Below are 19,068 nucleotides of genomic sequence, written 5' to 3' on the forward strand. Positions count from 1 at the left end.
TACCTAGCATTATTCTGAGACAAAATGGTGTGTGAGAGGCAGTTGCTATACATATACATACAATAGTGAACACTCACACAACTCAGATACAGACCTACATCACACGTCATAATACTGCCATGGTGGTGATTTTTTTTAAGTAGATATCTTTGATTTCATACCTCAAAAAGATTGTCAGAATCTTTTTGAGATATGAGATTGTCAGAATCTTTTTGAGATATTTTAGTGAACTTTCAAAAGCAGCTCCCTTGGATCTATCATCCCAAGGCACTCCAGAGACAGTTTAGAGTGCAAGAACTAAGAAATATAAATTATTTTCTATGTTCATTCCCCTTTCCAGTGAAACAATACTGTAAATCTTTTGTCACAGTTAAATTCCCTGTGCAATATTCTGGCTTTTAATATTGAGCAGAGGAACTGAATGTGCTGACCTTATGAGATGAAGGACATTTAAATCTGACACCCTATAGTTAGCACTGAATACTGCTTGCCCGCTTATGTAGCAATGGAATTGAACATAAAGGTAACAATAGTTTTTTTTTTTTAATCTTGCTTTCAGAGCCTTTTATGTCCTGAAGTTGTCATATGCACAGCATCATGCATAAATGGAACTCAAACTCTTAATGAATTGATAATATGAGCTACCAAACATCAAAAGATGGCAAAAAGTATGGATCATCCTAGAATACTAACTGGAGATAGTAAATAATTGTTTGAATGGCAATTTAAACTCCTCTTGTACTATTGAGATATCTTATAGAACGGTGATGGTGAACCTTTTAGAGACCAAGTGCCCAAACTGCAACCCAAAACCCACTTATGTATCATCGGGTGCCGGATGGGCATGGCCCATTGGATGGGTGTAGCTGCGGTGGTAACGGCAGACTGGGTGGGACTAAAAAGTTCAATCAATCATTTCCAACTTTGCGAGACCTTTTTTTTTCCAAGCGAGAAGTTGAAATTGATTGATTGATTGAACATTTTTTTTTTTGCACATGGCAGCAGAGGCCTAAAGTGAAAAGGTTTTATAAAACCCAGCTGAAGGCCTAGGACTGGGGTGACGGCACGCATGCCCACAGAGAGGGCTCTGTGTGCCACCTGTGGCACGTGTGCCATAAGTTCGCCACCACAGTTATAGAACTAATACTTCTAACATGAAATCCTTTCTAGAGCAAATGTATTACATATTTAATCAATTAAAGTTTTAATAAAACATTAAAGCTATCTGAGAATGAGGCTAGAAACAGAAATGGAGCAAATGGATTTGCTCCACTGATACTTTTATTTTAAACAATGGGTTGTCTACATTGTAGCTTTTTTGTTTGCATGTTTTTATGCATGCATGCATCTGTCTTTCTGTCTGTCTCATTTCTAGAACCCCTTGACTCCAGAACCATTCTGGGCAGCTTGTAAATTGAAAAGAAAAAAGAAAAACTGGAAATTCACAAAATCCCTTTTATAAAGGGGTCTGGTAGTCACCTAACCCAACCCCAAAAGCCAAGTTTTCAAGACATGTTTAAAGGCATGCAGGATAGTGGCATTTTGAATTTCTCAGGTGGCTGCTACTTAGGTTACACCGTTTAGTCAATGGAACCCAGAACACGAGAGTTCTATCTGACTGTACAGAATGGGCAGAAATCATGAGAGATGATCCCTCAGGTAAGTAGGCTCTATGCCATGTAGAATGCTATAAAATGATAACTGCATTTTGAATCGCACCCAGAAGCTTAGTGGTAACCAGTACAATTTGCAGAACAGAGACGTTATATGAATATAACAAGACCTGCCCATAACTGCTCATGCGGCCCCATTTTCCACTAATGGCAATGACTCTGGGTGTGTTACATTAAAGCCAACAAAAATAAATCAACAATCCAGATAATAAATGACCAACTAATTAAATTGATAAAAAAGTAAAATCGACTTAACCAGCAGAAACTGTTTAACCTCCCCATCCATATGCCTGGGGAGTAGCCAGGTTTTTAATGACTTATGAAAGGCTAAGAGGTCAAGGCCATTCCTATCTCGAGAGGGATGCTGTTCCACAGAGCAGGCATCATAACATATAGTAGCACTCCTGATTCCACATGTCATCTCCCAGGTGGCCTTCCGTAGCCAGAAGGAACAGGATCTAGCAAACAGGTGGTCAGAGAAACAACGCCAAGGATTCTATCCATTTTCTTATTTTTTTTTTAAATATATTTTATTGGTTTTATAGTTTTAACAAAAAGTGTTTAAGACATACCGTGGTGTTTGGGTAAACAAATATTCCAACATAAAATCACACAATAACAGCTCAACTTAATACATTCGCTATCATCTCTCTATTTCCCTCAAGTAACATAGTAAATTTAATATATTTCATTTCTATCCTAAATTTCTATTACTACTAAACCTGTTTATTAAAACTTTAAATCAATTTCAATTACCATAATCAGATAGTGTTTTACATCAACATATTATCACTTCAAATACCTCTTGAAAATATATTCAAGTTCTTAATCCCTCTCATCCCTTTTTTATCACCAATCTTATTTATTTCTTCTTCCAATAATAACTAGTTTAGTTAAAAAAAACCAATATTATCATATCTTATCAAATCGTATTATTATACACAAACATCTCTTAAGTAATTAAACATTACACATGTATATAGTTATAGTTTTCTTACTTCTAAATCTAAATCATTATCCTTAACCTTTCAGCCAATAAGTCCATTTTTGTTACTTATAGTAGTCTTTGACTTAATTCATTTCCATTCATTAAAGAAACCAAATTCCATCCAATTAATTATCATACCATATCAAAACGTATTACTTTACACAAAAATCTCCTAATTAATTAAGCATTTCAAAATTCCAGTCTAAATTAATCTATTATTCCAAGGAATGCATTCTTAGTCTCTATAAAGTTTCTTTTTTCACTCCACATTTAACTTTCATATTTCCATATCAAATTTAGTCATCAAACTAAACACACATACTGTAAATATAATTGTAGATGTCTTACTTCTAAATCTAAATCATTATCCTTAAAACAATCCATAGAACCAACATTGCCTTTTAATCCATTAAACAGTTTTTACTAATTTAAACACGCATGTATATAATTGCATTTTTCCATTCTAGATCATTATTCTTAAAACAATCCATGAAGTCAACATTGCCTTTTACTCCATTAAAGATTTTTAAATTTGTTTTTCAGTCTAATTCTGGGTTTCTTTCTATGCCACACAGGCTTCCATAAAAACGCTTCCCTTTCAACCAATAAATCCATTCTCAATGCCTGTAATAATCTTTGAGCAAATATACGTCCCTTTCTCTGCAGTAAACGTCTTTTTTCTCTTTCAACCAATAGATCAGTTCTTATTGCTTATAGTAGTCTTTGAGAAAGTATAAATCTCTTCCTCTGCAGTAAACGTCTTTTCCTGTTCTCTTTGCGATATAGTTCCGGTTCGCGGCATCACTAGTCGTACGGAGAGACTCCTCTCCTCTTCGACTAGGTTTCCCTTCGTCGGTGGACCCTTATACGGGTCCAAAGTTGCCCTGGAGGGTGCGACTTCTGTCGACGAGGCTGCGGTCCGGCTGCAGAGGAGCAGCGGCTCCTCCAGCTGTCCGGATGAATCTTTGAGGGCAGACGGAGAAGAAGCTCGGCCATGAAAATGGCCGATTGCCCTGCCACTTCAGACCATAAGTCAGAAAACATCTAAGCTTTTAGTGCCCCCGTGGTGAATCCGGGTGAGAATTTTTTCTTATTTTTCTCTCTATTCCCATTTTTTCTTTGTTTGTGTGCCTGTAAAGAGCTTTTGAAATTATTTCCCTGGCTTGAAAAGGCGGCTTCTGCTTTTTTGTGAGGAAGAAAGGCATTTTACAAACACTGAAAGGCTATAAACTAGATACGAAAAAGGGAAAAAAAGAAGGAAAAAGTTTCCTCTCTCCTTTATTTTTAAGAATGTTATTATTTCTATTGTTTTATATATATACATATTATACCTTAAAAGATAGGAAAAAAAAGAATTGATTTTTGGAAAAGATTTTCCTAACTCACTGAGGACATCTAGTGGCGAAAATATAATATTGTAACTGCTTATTTTTTTATGAACTTCAAACATTAAAGATAAGCTGTGCACCTGTGAAGCTGTGGGGGTGGATGTTTTTACATTAAACAAAGCCTCTACAAAAAAGAAAAAGAGATTTCCTTTTAAGAGTATTAAAATGGAGAAACCTCAGATACAACTGAACTGTGCACTTATATTGGAAAAGATTTATGAGGCCACTGCAGAAATTTGTGCTACATTTAAAAACTGTACTTTAGAATTAAGATCCAGAGATTCTACTACATTTGCTCAAACTGATGTCCAGGTTACAACTGATCATGTCATAAATCAAAATGTACCAGAAGAGGAATATACAGAGATAGAAGTGGAATTTATTTCATCTGACAATCCCCTCTTCAGCAACTTAGAGAACCAGAAGAAGCAAAGACTAAGACTTCAAAATACAAAGCATCTATCCATTTTCTTATGAGACACCGAATCAAACACTATCAATGAACTGAGCAAAACCAGGCCTTCATCACCTTGATCTGAATAATTCAGTCAGTCCAACTCTGAACCACTTTATTCACCAATGTCTAGAGCATTTTTTCTCATTGTCCACTAGATTATAGTATGCTATGCTCCATCCTTCCATAAAAAAGAATTTGTGACCTGAAAAAAGGCCACTGGATCTTCAGTTCAGAGGAGATTTCTACAAATGTAATGATGAGAAAGAAGAATCTTTGCAGCCCGAAGGCTCTTCTACTTCTTCATAGATTTCAGAGATTTTCTGGAACAATGCCAGAAGAGGTTGAGGGACCTTCAGGAGAATAGAGATTGCTGAATTTGACCAGACTATTATGAATCATGGAAATTTTACCAATTGTCAGCTCCCATTAACTTTCTTGTAGCTCAAGAGGAGCAAACCTTATATTTATTCCACTCAAAGGTGCAAACTTGTGAGTTCTGGACCACAGTGCTGGACAAGAAGTAGTAGTCTTGTAGTTCATGCAAAGTTTCCTTATGCTTATTTTGGAAAGAAAAGAGCTCCAAATCAGGTCTTTAAAACACAATATAGTTTGAATTCCAGAATATATCACCTTTATCCCAAAATGTATGGGTTTTACTAAATCTCTTATGTTTGACAGTCCTCTGTTTTAAAGAGAATACTTACATCAACATCAAGTTCACATCTTGAGTTGGTCCATCCAGGATTACAGCTGCATCGATATCCATCTATGAGATCAATGCATCTGAAAAAGAAAGTACAGTTTTATGTACAATCCAAAATAATCTTTGTTTTTGAGAAGAAATACCAAGCATATTATTTTGCTAGACCTGTAACATCTTAGATTAATTCTGATATGTTTTGATTTCTGAGATAATGATCTATTATTCATACAAGTTTCTATTGAAAACCCTTCCTGAAGTATTTTCACTGCATACATATTGGCCTCTGCTCTGCAAAACCAACCAACTAGCCAACCAAAACTTATTTCAACCTGCTGGAATGAAAAGAATGGGAAACCAATGTTAAATATATTAACATCTAATTTCAATCAGTTATTGAAAATTACTGTATGTCATTACATTGAAATGTAAGAAGCAATAAGATAATGTACCACCATATTGCACTAGCTTAAACTGGCAACATTTGTTATCCATTTAGCTGTGCCTGTGCTTTGATTCTGTGAAATAATATAATTAGAAATATCTGCAACAACCTTTCTTGATATTCAATTTTCAACATTGCTAGCCCTTTTTTAAAGAACAGGGTAACAAAAATATATATATATATAAAGAATCACCTTCCATGAATACAGGGTGTTGAGGAACATTCATCAGTATTTGTTTCACATTTTATGCCAGTAAAACCACGTTGGCAAAAACACTTGTAATAGTTGATGTGATCAACACAGGTTCCATTGTTGAGGCAAGGTGCTGAGACACACTCATCTATATCCACTTCACACTGTTTACCTGAAACACAGTTTTATAAATGGAGAAGTGAAATTTCTTTGTGTCCTGTTTTGAGTCTTTGAGAGAGGACTTTATCAGGTTTTTTTTTAAAAAAAATCCTTTTGTATGCATAATCTTTTAAAAGAGCCTAAATACAGGCCTGCAATCTACTTTACAGTTAAGTTACCATACACAATAGTTCTTTTTTTCCTTAAAGAAGCACAAAATTCTTTGAATGCTATAGGTGCAACTGAAAATATGAGAAATTATTATTTGTTATATTATTTTCACTTAACAAGAAGCTTCCCCTTTTATCTTATCAAAAGAACATGAGCACAAATAGAAAGTAACTCCAGTGTATGTGTGTATGTGTGTGTTTAAAACACAAGTAAAATTGAAAGGAGCTTCCACTAGGAATTGAAGATAGCGTTCAACTATCTTACATATTTTTAATTTCACAGTAGCCTTAGAAGGTCAATCTAAAAAACATAAGGTGACCAACCATCCTCCTTTAGGGAGGACAGTCCTCCTTTTGTAAGTTCTGTCCTCCCTTGAAAAGTGTCCTCCTACATATCCTCCTTTTTGATATTTAAAGACTAATCTGCAGGGCTTTTTCTTCTCATAAAACGCTCAGAACGGCGTTCCGGCACCTTTTTTTTGATGTTTTTTTTTCAACTTTTGCATGAGCTATGCTACTCCCCCTATTGGCTTTTGAAAGCCAATAGGAATTGCTGCTTAGCGTGCCAAAACACCTGGCCGGCAAACTTTGCACATGCAAGTTGTCTGCAGCGAAGGCGAATTGGCAGGAACTTTGCACCCCTCCCTGCTACCCAACTACACCATCTCCTAGTTAGTTCCGAAGATACCTGGAGGAGACTGGAGTGGTAAGTTTCTCTTGATCTTCGTCTCTGCTAGGGCAATAATGGCTGTGGGCGCAAGAGGAAGGAATGGTGGGGGTGCTGCGAGCGGGGGTGTGAAGGGCGGCAGCGGCCAGCTGCCCCCTGTGCTGTGGGAGCTGCAGGGCCCTCTCTACACAGGGCTGCACAGGGTGGGTGGAGGTGCTGGCGGGGCGCCTGCAGGTGGGGTGTGTTGATGACGGGCTGCCCCCAGGGCCGAAGCCAGCGTGGCTGGTGCTTTGGGACCCGCGGGGCCAGCTCTACACAGGGCTGTGCAGGGTGGGCGGTGGTGCTGGTGGGGCGCCTACAGGCGGGGTGTGTCAATGGTGGGATGCCCTCTGGGACCGGAGCTGGCACGGCTGGTGCTTTGGGAGCCACAGGGCCAGCTCTACACGGGGCTGCACAGCGTGGGTGGTGGTGCTGGCGGGGTGGCTGCAGGCAGGGTGTGTTGATGGCGGGCTGCCCCCGGGCCGGAGCTGGCATGGCTGGTGCTTTGGGAACCGCGGGGCCCACTCTACATGGTGGGCTAGCGGTGCTGGCGAGGCGGCTGCGGGCGGGGGTGCGGCAGGCAGTTGACCGTCCATGGGCTGGGCCAGCTTTTATGATATTTTTTCTTCAATTTATTTGTGTCCTTCTTTTCATTGTAAAAAAGTTGTTCACCTTAAAAAACAGAACTGCAGTTGTCCAGAGAGTTCATTGGCTGCAATGACATGTGAATTGGGTGTCAAATTTCAAGAAATATGAGATCCAAAACAAAAATAACAGTAGTTCACAACAGATGAAATACAGATTTGGAATTTGGTTAGTGTCTCCATATTTTCCTCTAATTTTGTGTTTGAATTTCATTTGTGAATTTCCTTAAATAATTATGAACACTTAATTATTTTTATGAAACTGTATATGGTAAGTGGCATAGTATTTTGCTGTTAAGTAGTGTTTAGTATTAGCAGCTCCTATCATTCTGACATCACAGCACTTGCAAGAAAACTAGGTTTCTCAAGGGAAATACTCAAAATAGGAAATGTGTTTTGCTCTGAGCTTGGAACAAAAACAATCCATTTAAAAGCTATACTTTAATAGTTTACATCAGCTTGTTCCATCTAAGGACATTTTTTTAACAAATTGAATATTTTATTCCAGACTTCAGATCAAACTTTCTCACTTGAAACAGTCCATTTTGAAAAGAGAAAAAAAAAGTTTTAAGATAGAATGCCTTAGATTTTTTTAGAACATTAACTCTAAAAACACTGCTGTTCAGAATGGTTTTCTTCTGCAATTGGAGTAAAACAACAACTTTTGTTGTGATCTCACAATAAAAATTCCCGAACACAGAACTTTTGCATTATATGTGAAATGCTCAAAATGGCAAAACAGCCTGAATCCAAAATGTGTTGCACAATTCCCCAATTTTTAGGATTCAGTTTGCAAAAAGAGAGTGGAACGATGACCTTCATATCCCTTCAGGTATGGAGGGCAACTTCCTTCTATGGAAAACTTTTATTCATATTCTATGAATTCATATTTCAAGCTCATATTGAATGGGCTTCCTGCTGAAGCAAGATATTCAGACAGATTATGAAAATAGGAATGGAAGTTCAGAGATTACAAATTTAGATAATGTCTTATGTAAACTGGCATAATTTCAAAGGTTATAACAGATTTTCCAGAATTATTATGAGACAGATGACAAGAGAACCACCCAGCAATGAGAGACAAAATAAAAAGAAATAGGAATACTAAGCAGTGGAGAAAAGAAAGACTATGATGTAACAGCCAGTAGTGGGATTCAGCCGGTTCACCACAGTTCAGCAGAACTGGTAGCTAAATTTGGCTGCATTCGGAGAACTAGCTGGCTTCCAGAAGCCCAGTCTAGACCTCCCAGGCCTAGAACGGCCCACCAGAAGTGTGTGGATGCCATGTCCGGAAGTCTGTTCTAGGCCTCGGAGGCCCAGGCCTGCACTGAATAAGAGAACCGGCTGTTCAGCTATTTGAATTCCACCACTGGTAACAGCTATAGGACAAGAAATAAGCTAAAAATTACAAATTGGCCATTAATTGGAAAAAGATGTTGGGGTAAGACCAAGAAGATATAAGTTCACTTTTCTACTTGCCCACAGCCATCAATGGGTGACAATGGGATGGTCTGCAGCTGAGACAGACTTATGTCACAAGCTTTTTCTTGGACAATAAAATGAGATGATAGCCCTTGTGTACTAATGTTGAGTTTTAGAAAGATAGATGAGACATAAAGTGAAAATTGAATAAAGGTATTTAACTAATTGATGAATGGGAAGGAGAGTAACCTGGATCTCATGAAGGGTGGTTTAAGCAGTGCAGATACTCTTGACAGCCATAGACTCCTAATCTTGTAGGACAGACAAAATAAGGTGACATGAAGCCCGAAATGTTCTTTATAGATAATAAAAAACTTCATTTAAGGAAGGCAGGGAAAAACTCTGAAGGATGGAAAGCAAGGTGGGTAAGAGGAAGATAGCTTTAAAATAGCCCAACTTCCTACCTTTAGCAACTTCTGTTCCTAGTCTACACTTTCACCATGAGTAGAAGTAGTGTATACCTTTTTTTAATGAAAATTATCAGCACTTTTGATCAGTGACGTCATCAAAGTAAACAAACCCACGTGCTGATTACGTCAGCAGGTCATGGCCCTAAAAGGAAGTGACGTGCTTAGCCCCCACCCTCCGGATGTGACGTTTTGGCCTAATCCCATCAAGATTGGCAGTCAATCCTCTGGGTACATGATTAGGTTAACCCTAGACTAATTCTATGGACATTCAAAACCAAAAAGAGCTAAGTAAAGTGAATAATTAGCAGAGGCCTGTGTTTTTAGGAAACAAGCCCTACTTTGGGGAGCTGTGAAATAAAAAATAAAAAAGGCTTTTTATATCTAATCATTCTAGCCTAACGATGCTTTTAATTTTTGTGGAGTTTTAAAAATCAGTGCCTCAAAAGCTAGGGAAAAAGAAGCCCCTGAAAGGCAGCCAGAGCCTGCATTTAACCCCTTTTTTTCTAAAAGATATTTTTTTCTGAAAGGTATTTATTTCTAGGTGGCTTTAACAGCATTTCCTCGAATGCAGGGGAAAAAACAAACAAACCACAGCTCCTTTTAAAACCCAGAGCTGGTTTTTACCTTTGTAAAAAAATCTAAAGACACATATTTTTCCATTTGCACCCTGAATAAAATTTATTCTTCCCCCCTCCCCACTATAGCAAAAGACAAGGAATATTAACAGGAATTAAAATGCTCACAAGAGGCAAGCAGCCAACCAGGCTCACAAGAGGCAAGCAGCCTTGCAGTAGGGTTTTAAAACTTGTTCAGGCATGACAGGACTGCAATTCTGGGCATGCGTGTTTCTGTCTGTCTGCTAGTAAAAAAAAGGGGGGTTAGGCCTTGTTTGGGACGTGCCCGGGCATGTCATGCTCCCTGTGATCTGGGCATGCGTAATGCTCAAGGGCGTATCATTGCAAGGGACAGGGGAGTTTGTGCGGGGCAGGGACATGCCTGGGCATGTCATGCTCCCCGTGATCTGGGCATGCGCAATGCTCAAGGGCGTGTCATTGCAAGGGGCAGGGGAGTTTGTGTGGGCAGGCCTGAACAGCTAGCGATTTAAACCCAGCAGTCTTTTGAAGATGTCAACCTCTGATTCCAAAGCTGTTTTTACGCCAACAGCAAAAGATAGCTTCGGACACTCTGATACAAGGCCCCAGCCAGCAGAATGCAACAAAATCTGTTGCATGGATTATGATAAAGAAAATTTTTTATTCAGACCTGTGTTGCATGGCTGTAGCATGGTGTGTTGTAACTTTAATGATGAGATGCAGAGTACTTACCGGACAGTCTGTGAAATCGTGAATGATACTACATTATCTCCCAGCAATGGTAAGTAAATATGTTTTTATTTATGATAATGTAAATGATGCTGGAGCGGATACACCGCTAACAGGATGTGCTTTATATTTTGCAGACTCTGAATTAGTAATACCTAGACAGCAAACACTTCAAGACACCCCGCTTTTAGATTCCTGTTGTAATCGCCGTGGTCAGAAAGCTTCTGCAGATTTTTCTGATCTAGACTATAACATGGATTATGAGCTATCCCAGAGACCATGCTATCTACCCTGTGAGTTAAAGAGCTGCAATTTGTGTAAAGACTGGTTTGCTTGTGACTGCGGACGTGATTTGTGGGGCACAGGCAGGTCAGAGTATTATAAAATAGCGTGTTATAGTCCTTTATCTTCTGATTCTGATAGTGGTGATGAGGGATATTTTTCTGATGGCGGAGCCATGCACCCTCTGAATTCTGTATAACCAATACAAGACTGTGTTAATGTCAACACTTGAACATTTGTCAGTGGTCTTTCAATATAACGATGCATGAAAAGCTTTTAAGTCATATTTATTATACACCGGGATGTGTAGGGAGTTATGGAGGTGTGAATGCCCTTTTTCAGGAAGCTAGAAAAAATGATAAAAACCTGACCATGAAGCAAGTCAAGACATGGCTGTCAGGGGAAGATGCTTATACGCTTCATAAGCCTGCAAGAATTAATTTTCCTAGAAATAAAACAGTAGTGTCTGGCTTAGATCATCAATGGCAGGCTGACCTCATAGATGTCTCCAAATTTTCTAAGGAGAATCATGGAAAAAAGTACATCTTAGCAGTTATCGATGTGTTATCTAAATATGCCTGGGCCTCCCCTTTATCTGATAAATCAGGGAGGGAAGTTACATCCGCCTTCCAGAATATCTTTCAAACAGGACGTGCACCCCGAAATTACAGACAGATGCAGTTAAAGAGTTCTTGAATATTCCACTGAAGAAACTTTTAGCACGTTACGGCATTCATCATTTTGTCACTCACAGTGAAACTAAAGCAGCTGTTATAGAGAGGTTTAATAGAACCCTAAAAAACAAATTCTGGAGATATTTCACAGCTAGAAATACCCACCGGTATGTGGACATTTTAGCAGATACTACTCAGGAGTACAATAACGCTTACCATCGTAGCATTGGGACTGCTCCTAACACTGTAAATTTGTCTAACGAAAGGGGTGTGTGGATGAGACTTTATGGGGCAGCTTTAAAAAGGAAAAGAAAGGAAAAATGTCTTAAGATGGGAGATCATGTCAGGGTATCCAGACTGAAGGGTAAGTTTGAAAAGGGCTATCAGCAAACCTATACGGATGAAATATTCATCGTCAAAGAACTGCAGACAAGGGGGGAAAGATTGGTGTATAGATTAAATGATTACACTGGTGACCCTGTAAAGGGGACTTTTTACTTTCTTTTCCTTTTTAAAGCTGCCCCATAAAGTCTCATCCACACACCCCTTTCGTTAGAAAAAAGGGGGGGTTAGGCCTTGTTTGGGACATGCCTGGGCATGTCATGCTCCCCGTGATCTGGGCATGCGCAATGCTCAAGGGCATGTCATTGCAAGGGACAGGGGAGTTTGTGCGGGGCAGGGACATGCCCGGGCATGTCATGCTCCCCGTGATCTGGGCATGCGCAATGCTCAAGGGCGTGTCATTGCAAGGGGCAGCTTTAAAAAGGAAAAGAAAGTAAAAAGTCCTCTTTACAGGGTCACCAGTGTAATCATTTAATCTATACACCACTCTTTCCCCCCTTGTCTGCAGTTCTTTGACGATGAATATTTCATCCGTATAGGTTTGCTGATAGCCCTTTTCAAACTTACCCTTCAGTCTGGATACCCTGACATGATCTCCCATCTTAAGATATTTTTCCTTTCTTTTCCTTTTTAAAGCTGCCCCATAAAGTCTCATCCACACACCCCTTTCGTTAGACAAATTCTGGGAGTTGAAGTCCACATGCCTTAAAATTGTCAAGTTTGGGAAACACTGTGCTATGGGTTAAGAGAAAGAGGGAACTCCTAAAGATGTTTCATTGCCGCATTGCTGAATCAAATCAGCTAACATTTCACTTATTTGATATACTGTGTCTACATGGGTTTGAACCTGATTATGGAAGCTATAGGCACTCCTGGGTGTTATAAAACTATTTTCCCCTGCACAAGGGAATGTACATATGTAAATAAAATTCCTGCAAGAGAGTTTCTTGATCTGTTGTGGTAAAGAAGAAGTGATAAAAATGCCATTAGTATACAAGTAAAACAAAAGAACTTGTAATTCACCCATTCACTTCCCAAAGACTTGCTTTTTTCCATAATGTCATACCTGCCAAGAATGGAATTACAAAGAAAATTTTGAGCACATATTTGCACCTTAGCTATCTCACGGCATTAGATTCCTAGATTAAAAATAACAATATTAACTATAGTTCTAAGGGCAACTTCATGTGAACTCTTTATATCATTCCACAATGACCTTTTCTTGACATCAATCTAACTCTGCAAGGTATATGAGTAGTCTTTTCATTTTGATGAGAACTCTTGCCTTTTGCCACCTTCTGCTTTGATTTTCACCATCCTTTTAATAAACTTTATCTAGAACATGTATCCCTGCCTTAAACAATGTAGGCACTACGTTTAACCCTCCAATTGGCCTTGTGTAGGATGGGGGGAGTATTAAGAAGCAAAATAAGAATCTTACATCAATGCAGATTTATTATTTATCAATAATAAATTAACGCCACTCATCTTGTCTTTACTACTTTTTTAATAAGTAATTCAAGGCAGTGAACATACCTAATACTCATTCCTCTGATTATTTTCCTCATACCAAGAGCCCTGTTAGATGGGTTTTGTTGAGAGAGTGATTGGCCCAAAGACACCCAACTGATTTTCAGGCCTAAGGGATGATTGGAACTCATGACCTCCCAGTTTCTAGCCTGATCCTTTAACCCCTAGAGCAGTGGTTCTCAACCTTTTTAATGCCGCGACCCCAACCGGTCGTAAGTCAAGGACTACCCAACCGGTCGTAAGTCGAGGACTACCCAACCGGTCATAGGTTGAGGACTTTCCCTGCCTGGGAGCGCCGCGCATGCGTGGTGCCACCCCCTGCGCTGGCCGAGGTGTAGCTGGCAAGCAGCAGAGACGGCACCGGCCGACCACTGGCTGGGCCACCAGCTGGCCCAGCCCAAGGGAGGTAAGGCACCCACCGGGTCCCACACGTGCCAGGAACCCTCCCTGCACCCGCCGGCCTCCCACCTCCCACCCCGGCCCTCTTTTACTTACATTTTTAGTAGTTGCTCAGCAGGGAGGGGTGGAAACTTCCAGACAGCTCGCCTTCGCTGCAGACAACTTGCAGCACCGTTTGCAGAATGGGACTTTTGGCGGGCTCAGCAGGGCAGAGACAGCCTGGACAATTCCTATTGGCTTTTGAAAGCCAATAGAATTAGACTCTATTCAAGAGAGTCTATTCTATTGGCTTTCAAAAGCCAATAGAATAAAAGGGAGTAGCACAGCTAAGGAAAAGGGGAAAAATGGCAGACTGCGTTGTTTGGCGACCCCCGTGAAATGGTCATTCGACCCCAAATGGGGTCTCGACCTACAGGTTGAGAACTGCTGCCCTAGAACATGATCCCCAACCCCTGGACCATGGTCTACTATTGGGCCATGAGCCATTTGGAACTGGGCCGCAGAAGCGGCAGGCGAGCATGTGTGCATGCATGCATATCTCCACTTGCGTAAGTGGCAGACACATGTGCCTGCTGCTTATGCAAATGGAGCTGCACTGCACATGTGTGCTTGCCAGCCACTTATGCGAAACTATTCCCTCTCCCCCCCACAAAGCCAGAAAGGTTAGGGAACTCTGCTCTAGAGCAGACCTGGGCATTTTACACCCCCCCGGGCCACATCTGGTTTTTTGGTTGTTCCTGTCCGACCCGCATAAATTGCTTTTATTTTGAAGGCAACTTTTTTTTAATTTACATATGTGCATGCATGCATGCCTCTGCCCCTTCACAGCCTCCCATAACAATCCCATTTTCTCATGTAACTCTTGAGAAAATTAATTGCCCACCCCTGCTCTACAGCCAACTGGTTAACACCTGAGCCTCCTTCCTATGGTAAATGGTCATCTACTTTTTCAATTGAAGCTTTCATTATGCCACACCATATCTAATGCAGTCTTCATCCAAAAAGAAGCTGAGAATCCCCAGTTTAAACTGTATCCTCTATTTCCGCACTCCAAGGATCAGGCAGCTATGTCAGAGATTCATTGCAAAGTGCCTTGTGTAAAAATAACAATAGGCTATCATTTCACTTTCACAGTTTTCAGTAGGATTTTAAAGCAAGAAGAAATATAACTTGGCAGTTGGAAGCTTTTTTTGCAGTTCAAATAAACAGCCATATACCCACAGTATGGATTAGAAACAAGAAAAAAAGCTGGTAGAAATCTGATTTATTTCTCTCCTGTCTAGAAAAATAATATGAGCACTTTTGTTGCTTTAGTAGTTGTGGATGTGGAGGAAGGTAGTAACTGCATTGGATATTTTCGGCACTCTGCTCTGGGTTGGCTGGAAAAAAAGCAGTGGTTCTCCTTATGTGTTTTCAGGAAACAGTAAGAAATGCTTCTAGTTTTGACATCGTGGTAAAATGGATGCAGGAAAGCAGGGCTCTGCCTCCCATGCCCAATTTCTTCCTGCTGGGGGCCTGAAAAGCACCTGAATTCGCCCAGGAGAGGTGACAAAACAAGAGGGGACCCTTGTAGATCATGGGGAAATGGAGGTCGATCCAAGGAATGTCTCAGAACCAACAAGAGAAAGACTGGCTGCACCCGTGCAGCCAGTTAGAAGCTGCTGACCTCCGGAGAAAAAAAGTGGTATTTAACAAGCGCAAGCATTATTTTCCTTCCTCTATGATTTTAAAACCTGTTATTGGAAAAAAAATGTTCTGAAAGCAAAGAAACTCCCAGATCTAAAGGGGGGGGGCTTCCTTTTTTCGCCCTCTCTCCCATAATAAAAGCGGTGGTTTAAGCTTTCTTGAGGGAAAATAGGGAGACTATAAAATTAATTTGGACACAACAAAAAGAAAAAAGTTTGGGGAATTATAATTCCTTTTTTAAAAAAACCTTTTTCGGAGAGTATTGGAGCAAAACTTAAAGAAAAAAAACTTTTTGGGTTGGAAAATTACAAAATGCATACCTAATGACATCTAGTGGCAAACAAAGCTCTATTTATATTTTGTCTGGAGTGAGGCAATCTCCTCCCACAAAGAAGATACAAGGAAAAAACATGAGGGACTTCCGGTTTGGGTTGCAGTGGCTGTAGGCACACAGAGGCTCTCCCTCTTCGTTACCTGCTTTTCCTCTGCCGGTAGACCCTTAATCGGGTCGAAAAGTCACCCTGGAGGGGTGACTACTGATGAGGAGGACTCTCGTTTATTGCGGGGGGAGGAGGCAGCTCCTTCCGCAGTCCGAGGCAGCTCCTCAGGGCCGACGGAAAGATCGGCCAGTAACATGGATGATTATTTAGCTGCTCCAGCTGAAAGTCAAAAGAACATCTAAGCATTAAGAAACCATCGTGGATGATCCCAGTGAGTTTTTTCCCTTTCTCCTTCTGCCTAACTACTCTCCTGTCAAAAGCCTTTTGGAATTACTTCCCTGCTTTGAAAGAGCTGCCTTTGTTTATCTGGGGAAAAGAGCTTTCCATAACAAAGGAAAAAACTTCTTATTGACTATTTTTACTTTTGGCTACTTGGGGGCCCTGGAAAAATTCTTGTCATAAAACTTAATTATTATATCTTCTAAGCTGGAGAATAGTGTCTTCCTATGTCTTGGACTTACTTTTTTAAAGGGATAAATCTTTATTGTTTGAAAAAAAACAACAACAATTCTATGAGAAGCCGGAAAAGAGACTCCATAGCTCTGACTTTGCTAATCTCATTCTTGATGTCTGGAAGAGACTTTTATATTTTACTGAGGACATCTTGTGGAGAAATTTAACTGTAACTGTTTTTTGTCTGTGTTACTATTGAAATGGAGAAATCATACTCACAACTCAATTGTAAACTCATACTGGAAAAAAATTATGAAGCTACTGAGGAAATATGTTCCCAAATAAGAGAAAGAACTGCAGAAATAATAAACAGAAATTCTACTGTGAATTTACAAACTGACCTTCAGACTCTACTTGAACATTCTACAGACCAAAAAGCAACAGAAGAATTAATTTACACACAACCTATGGAGACTTTGGATGACCAAATAATGATTGTAACTAAACTATCTACAATTGCAAAACTAACAGAAATGGACTTGATATTACAACTGTTGGAGAATTATGACAACCTTGATAATCAACTATTAATTATAAAATTGGACATGACTGAGTGTTTTATCCAGCAGACAGGAACCAGGCGTCAAAAACAGAGGATGGGAGGTCTTTTACTGACCCAAATGATATTACAAGCAATAATGGGAGATCTATTTGCTGAAATAGAGGCTTTGTTATGAAAGCCTGCTTGGCATAGGAAGAAAGCCAGAATAAGACTAAAAAGAGAAATTTAAAATTATATGTAATGGATTAAAAAGGTTTTGAGAAATATGGACTGATTTAAGGATTAAATCAGAGTTGAAAATTTGTGATTATTAGAATATATATGTTAAACAGAGTAAGAATGTATTTTCTTGAATAATACGTTTATTTGTATGAAAATTATTTCATAATGGAATGAGAATAAGAATATGAAAAAGGCTTTTAGAAATTCAGATAGCTTTAACAACTAATTGAGTGTGTTAAGTTAGTAAGATGATGTTTTGTGTAATAATAGGTTTTTTTAGATATGATAATTATTTGAATGAAATTTTAAATGCTATTTGAAGTAATAAGAGAGATCTGTGATAAAATCAATGGTTTATGAGATTATGAATTAGAATATATCTGGATTAGTATTTTAAAAGGGATACCCGAAGTGATAATACATTTATCTAAGGTTAAATTGAACTATGGTAATTGTAAATTAATAAAGCTCAAAACAGGATTAGGATTTATAGATATGTAATGTAGAAATGGATTATGTTAAATAGGTTATATCATTTGAGAGAAATAGAGAGGGAACATTTAATGTATTTACTTGAGGTATTATATGATTTTTTGGGAGGGGGATGATTGCCCACCTAACCACCACGGTGTGTCGTGAGCATTCTGTTGTAAAAGTTAAAAAACCAATAAAATTTGTTATGAAAAAATATGAGGAAACAAAAGACAACTTTGATAAAATGAATCAAGAAATTCATAACATAAACTCTCAACTAGAAAGCTTTCAACAGATGGTTACAAAGAATGAACAAAGAATTCAGAAAATAGAAGACTGATTAGAAGATGGAAGAAATAAAAGATGAAAGTCAGAGGCTGAGGCTGAGGCAGGCAAATAGAGAATTGGAAGGTTCAATGGCAGTTTTGGAAATGGAAAAGGCATCTTATTTTTTAAGATTTCAAAACATAATGGAGGACAAAAAAGAGGATCTCACAGATTTAATGACAGAGCTATTGGCTGAAGCACTGGAAATCGGGAAACAGGAAATGGAAGGAGAGATAGACCAGATATCAAGCTATGCAAGGAGAAATAAAATCCCTAGAGAAGTACATGTTAGACTCGTCAAAAGATCTATAAGAGATGAGATATTGAGAAGAGTGAGAGATGATCTTCTGCATTATAAAGAAAAGGAAATTGTAGTGCTAAAGCAGATCCCCAGGAGGATAAGAGATTCAAGAAGAGAATACCAATTCTTCTGCCATTGTAAAGAAAATCTTAGGTAGTGTATTCCTTCCTTTTTCCCCTGTTATGCTACTTCTGTAGTACAGCTTTCAATCTACTATTGCATTAAAGAGTGAAATAATGGAAGAAGAAATTACTTTACTATCAGTGAATTTTAATGGACTGGACTCCGTAGTGAAAAGGAAAAAAATCTTTAATAAATTTAAAAAATTGAATTTAGGTTTGATTTGCCTTCAAGAAGTACATATTAAAGATTAACAGTACAAACTACTGGAAAACCCCCAAATTTGGAAATTATATGCTTCCTTAGCACAACAGAAAAAAAAGGAAATTGATTCTATACAATAAAATCAAAACAAATCTATAAAGACGAAGAGGGGAAATTTTGATGGTGGAAGCAATAATAAATTATAAACAGACATTATTAGTAGCAATATATGCACCAAACAGTCAACAAGAAGTCTTCTACGAACAATTACACAAGAAAATTTTAGAAATGGAATATGACAATATTTGTATTGTG

At 38.9% G+C, this 19,068-nt stretch overlaps 1 protein-coding gene across 1 annotated transcript in view; it reads right to left on the reverse strand.

Annotated features, from left to right (window-relative positions):
- The window catches only part of LOC120313635 (protein eyes shut homolog), a 304,352-nt gene that overhangs the window by 265,906 nt on the left and 19,378 nt on the right, over positions 1–19,068 (reverse strand). The window contains exons 2-3 of the mRNA XM_039355733.1: positions 5,845–6,016; positions 5,211–5,289 (exon numbers count right to left, since the gene is read on the reverse strand). Coding sequence (XP_039211667.1) covers positions 5,211–5,289; positions 5,845–6,016 — 251 coding nt within the window. The remainder of the gene's footprint in view (positions 1–5,210; positions 5,290–5,844; positions 6,017–19,068) is intronic.

The sequence above is a fragment of the Crotalus tigris genome, unplaced genomic scaffold, assembly GCF_016545835.1.
Source record: "Crotalus tigris isolate CLP2741 ecotype Arizona unplaced genomic scaffold, ASM1654583v1 scf7180000018750.1061991, whole genome shotgun sequence".
NCBI classification, from domain to species: domain Eukaryota; kingdom Metazoa; phylum Chordata; class Lepidosauria; order Squamata; family Viperidae; genus Crotalus; species Crotalus tigris.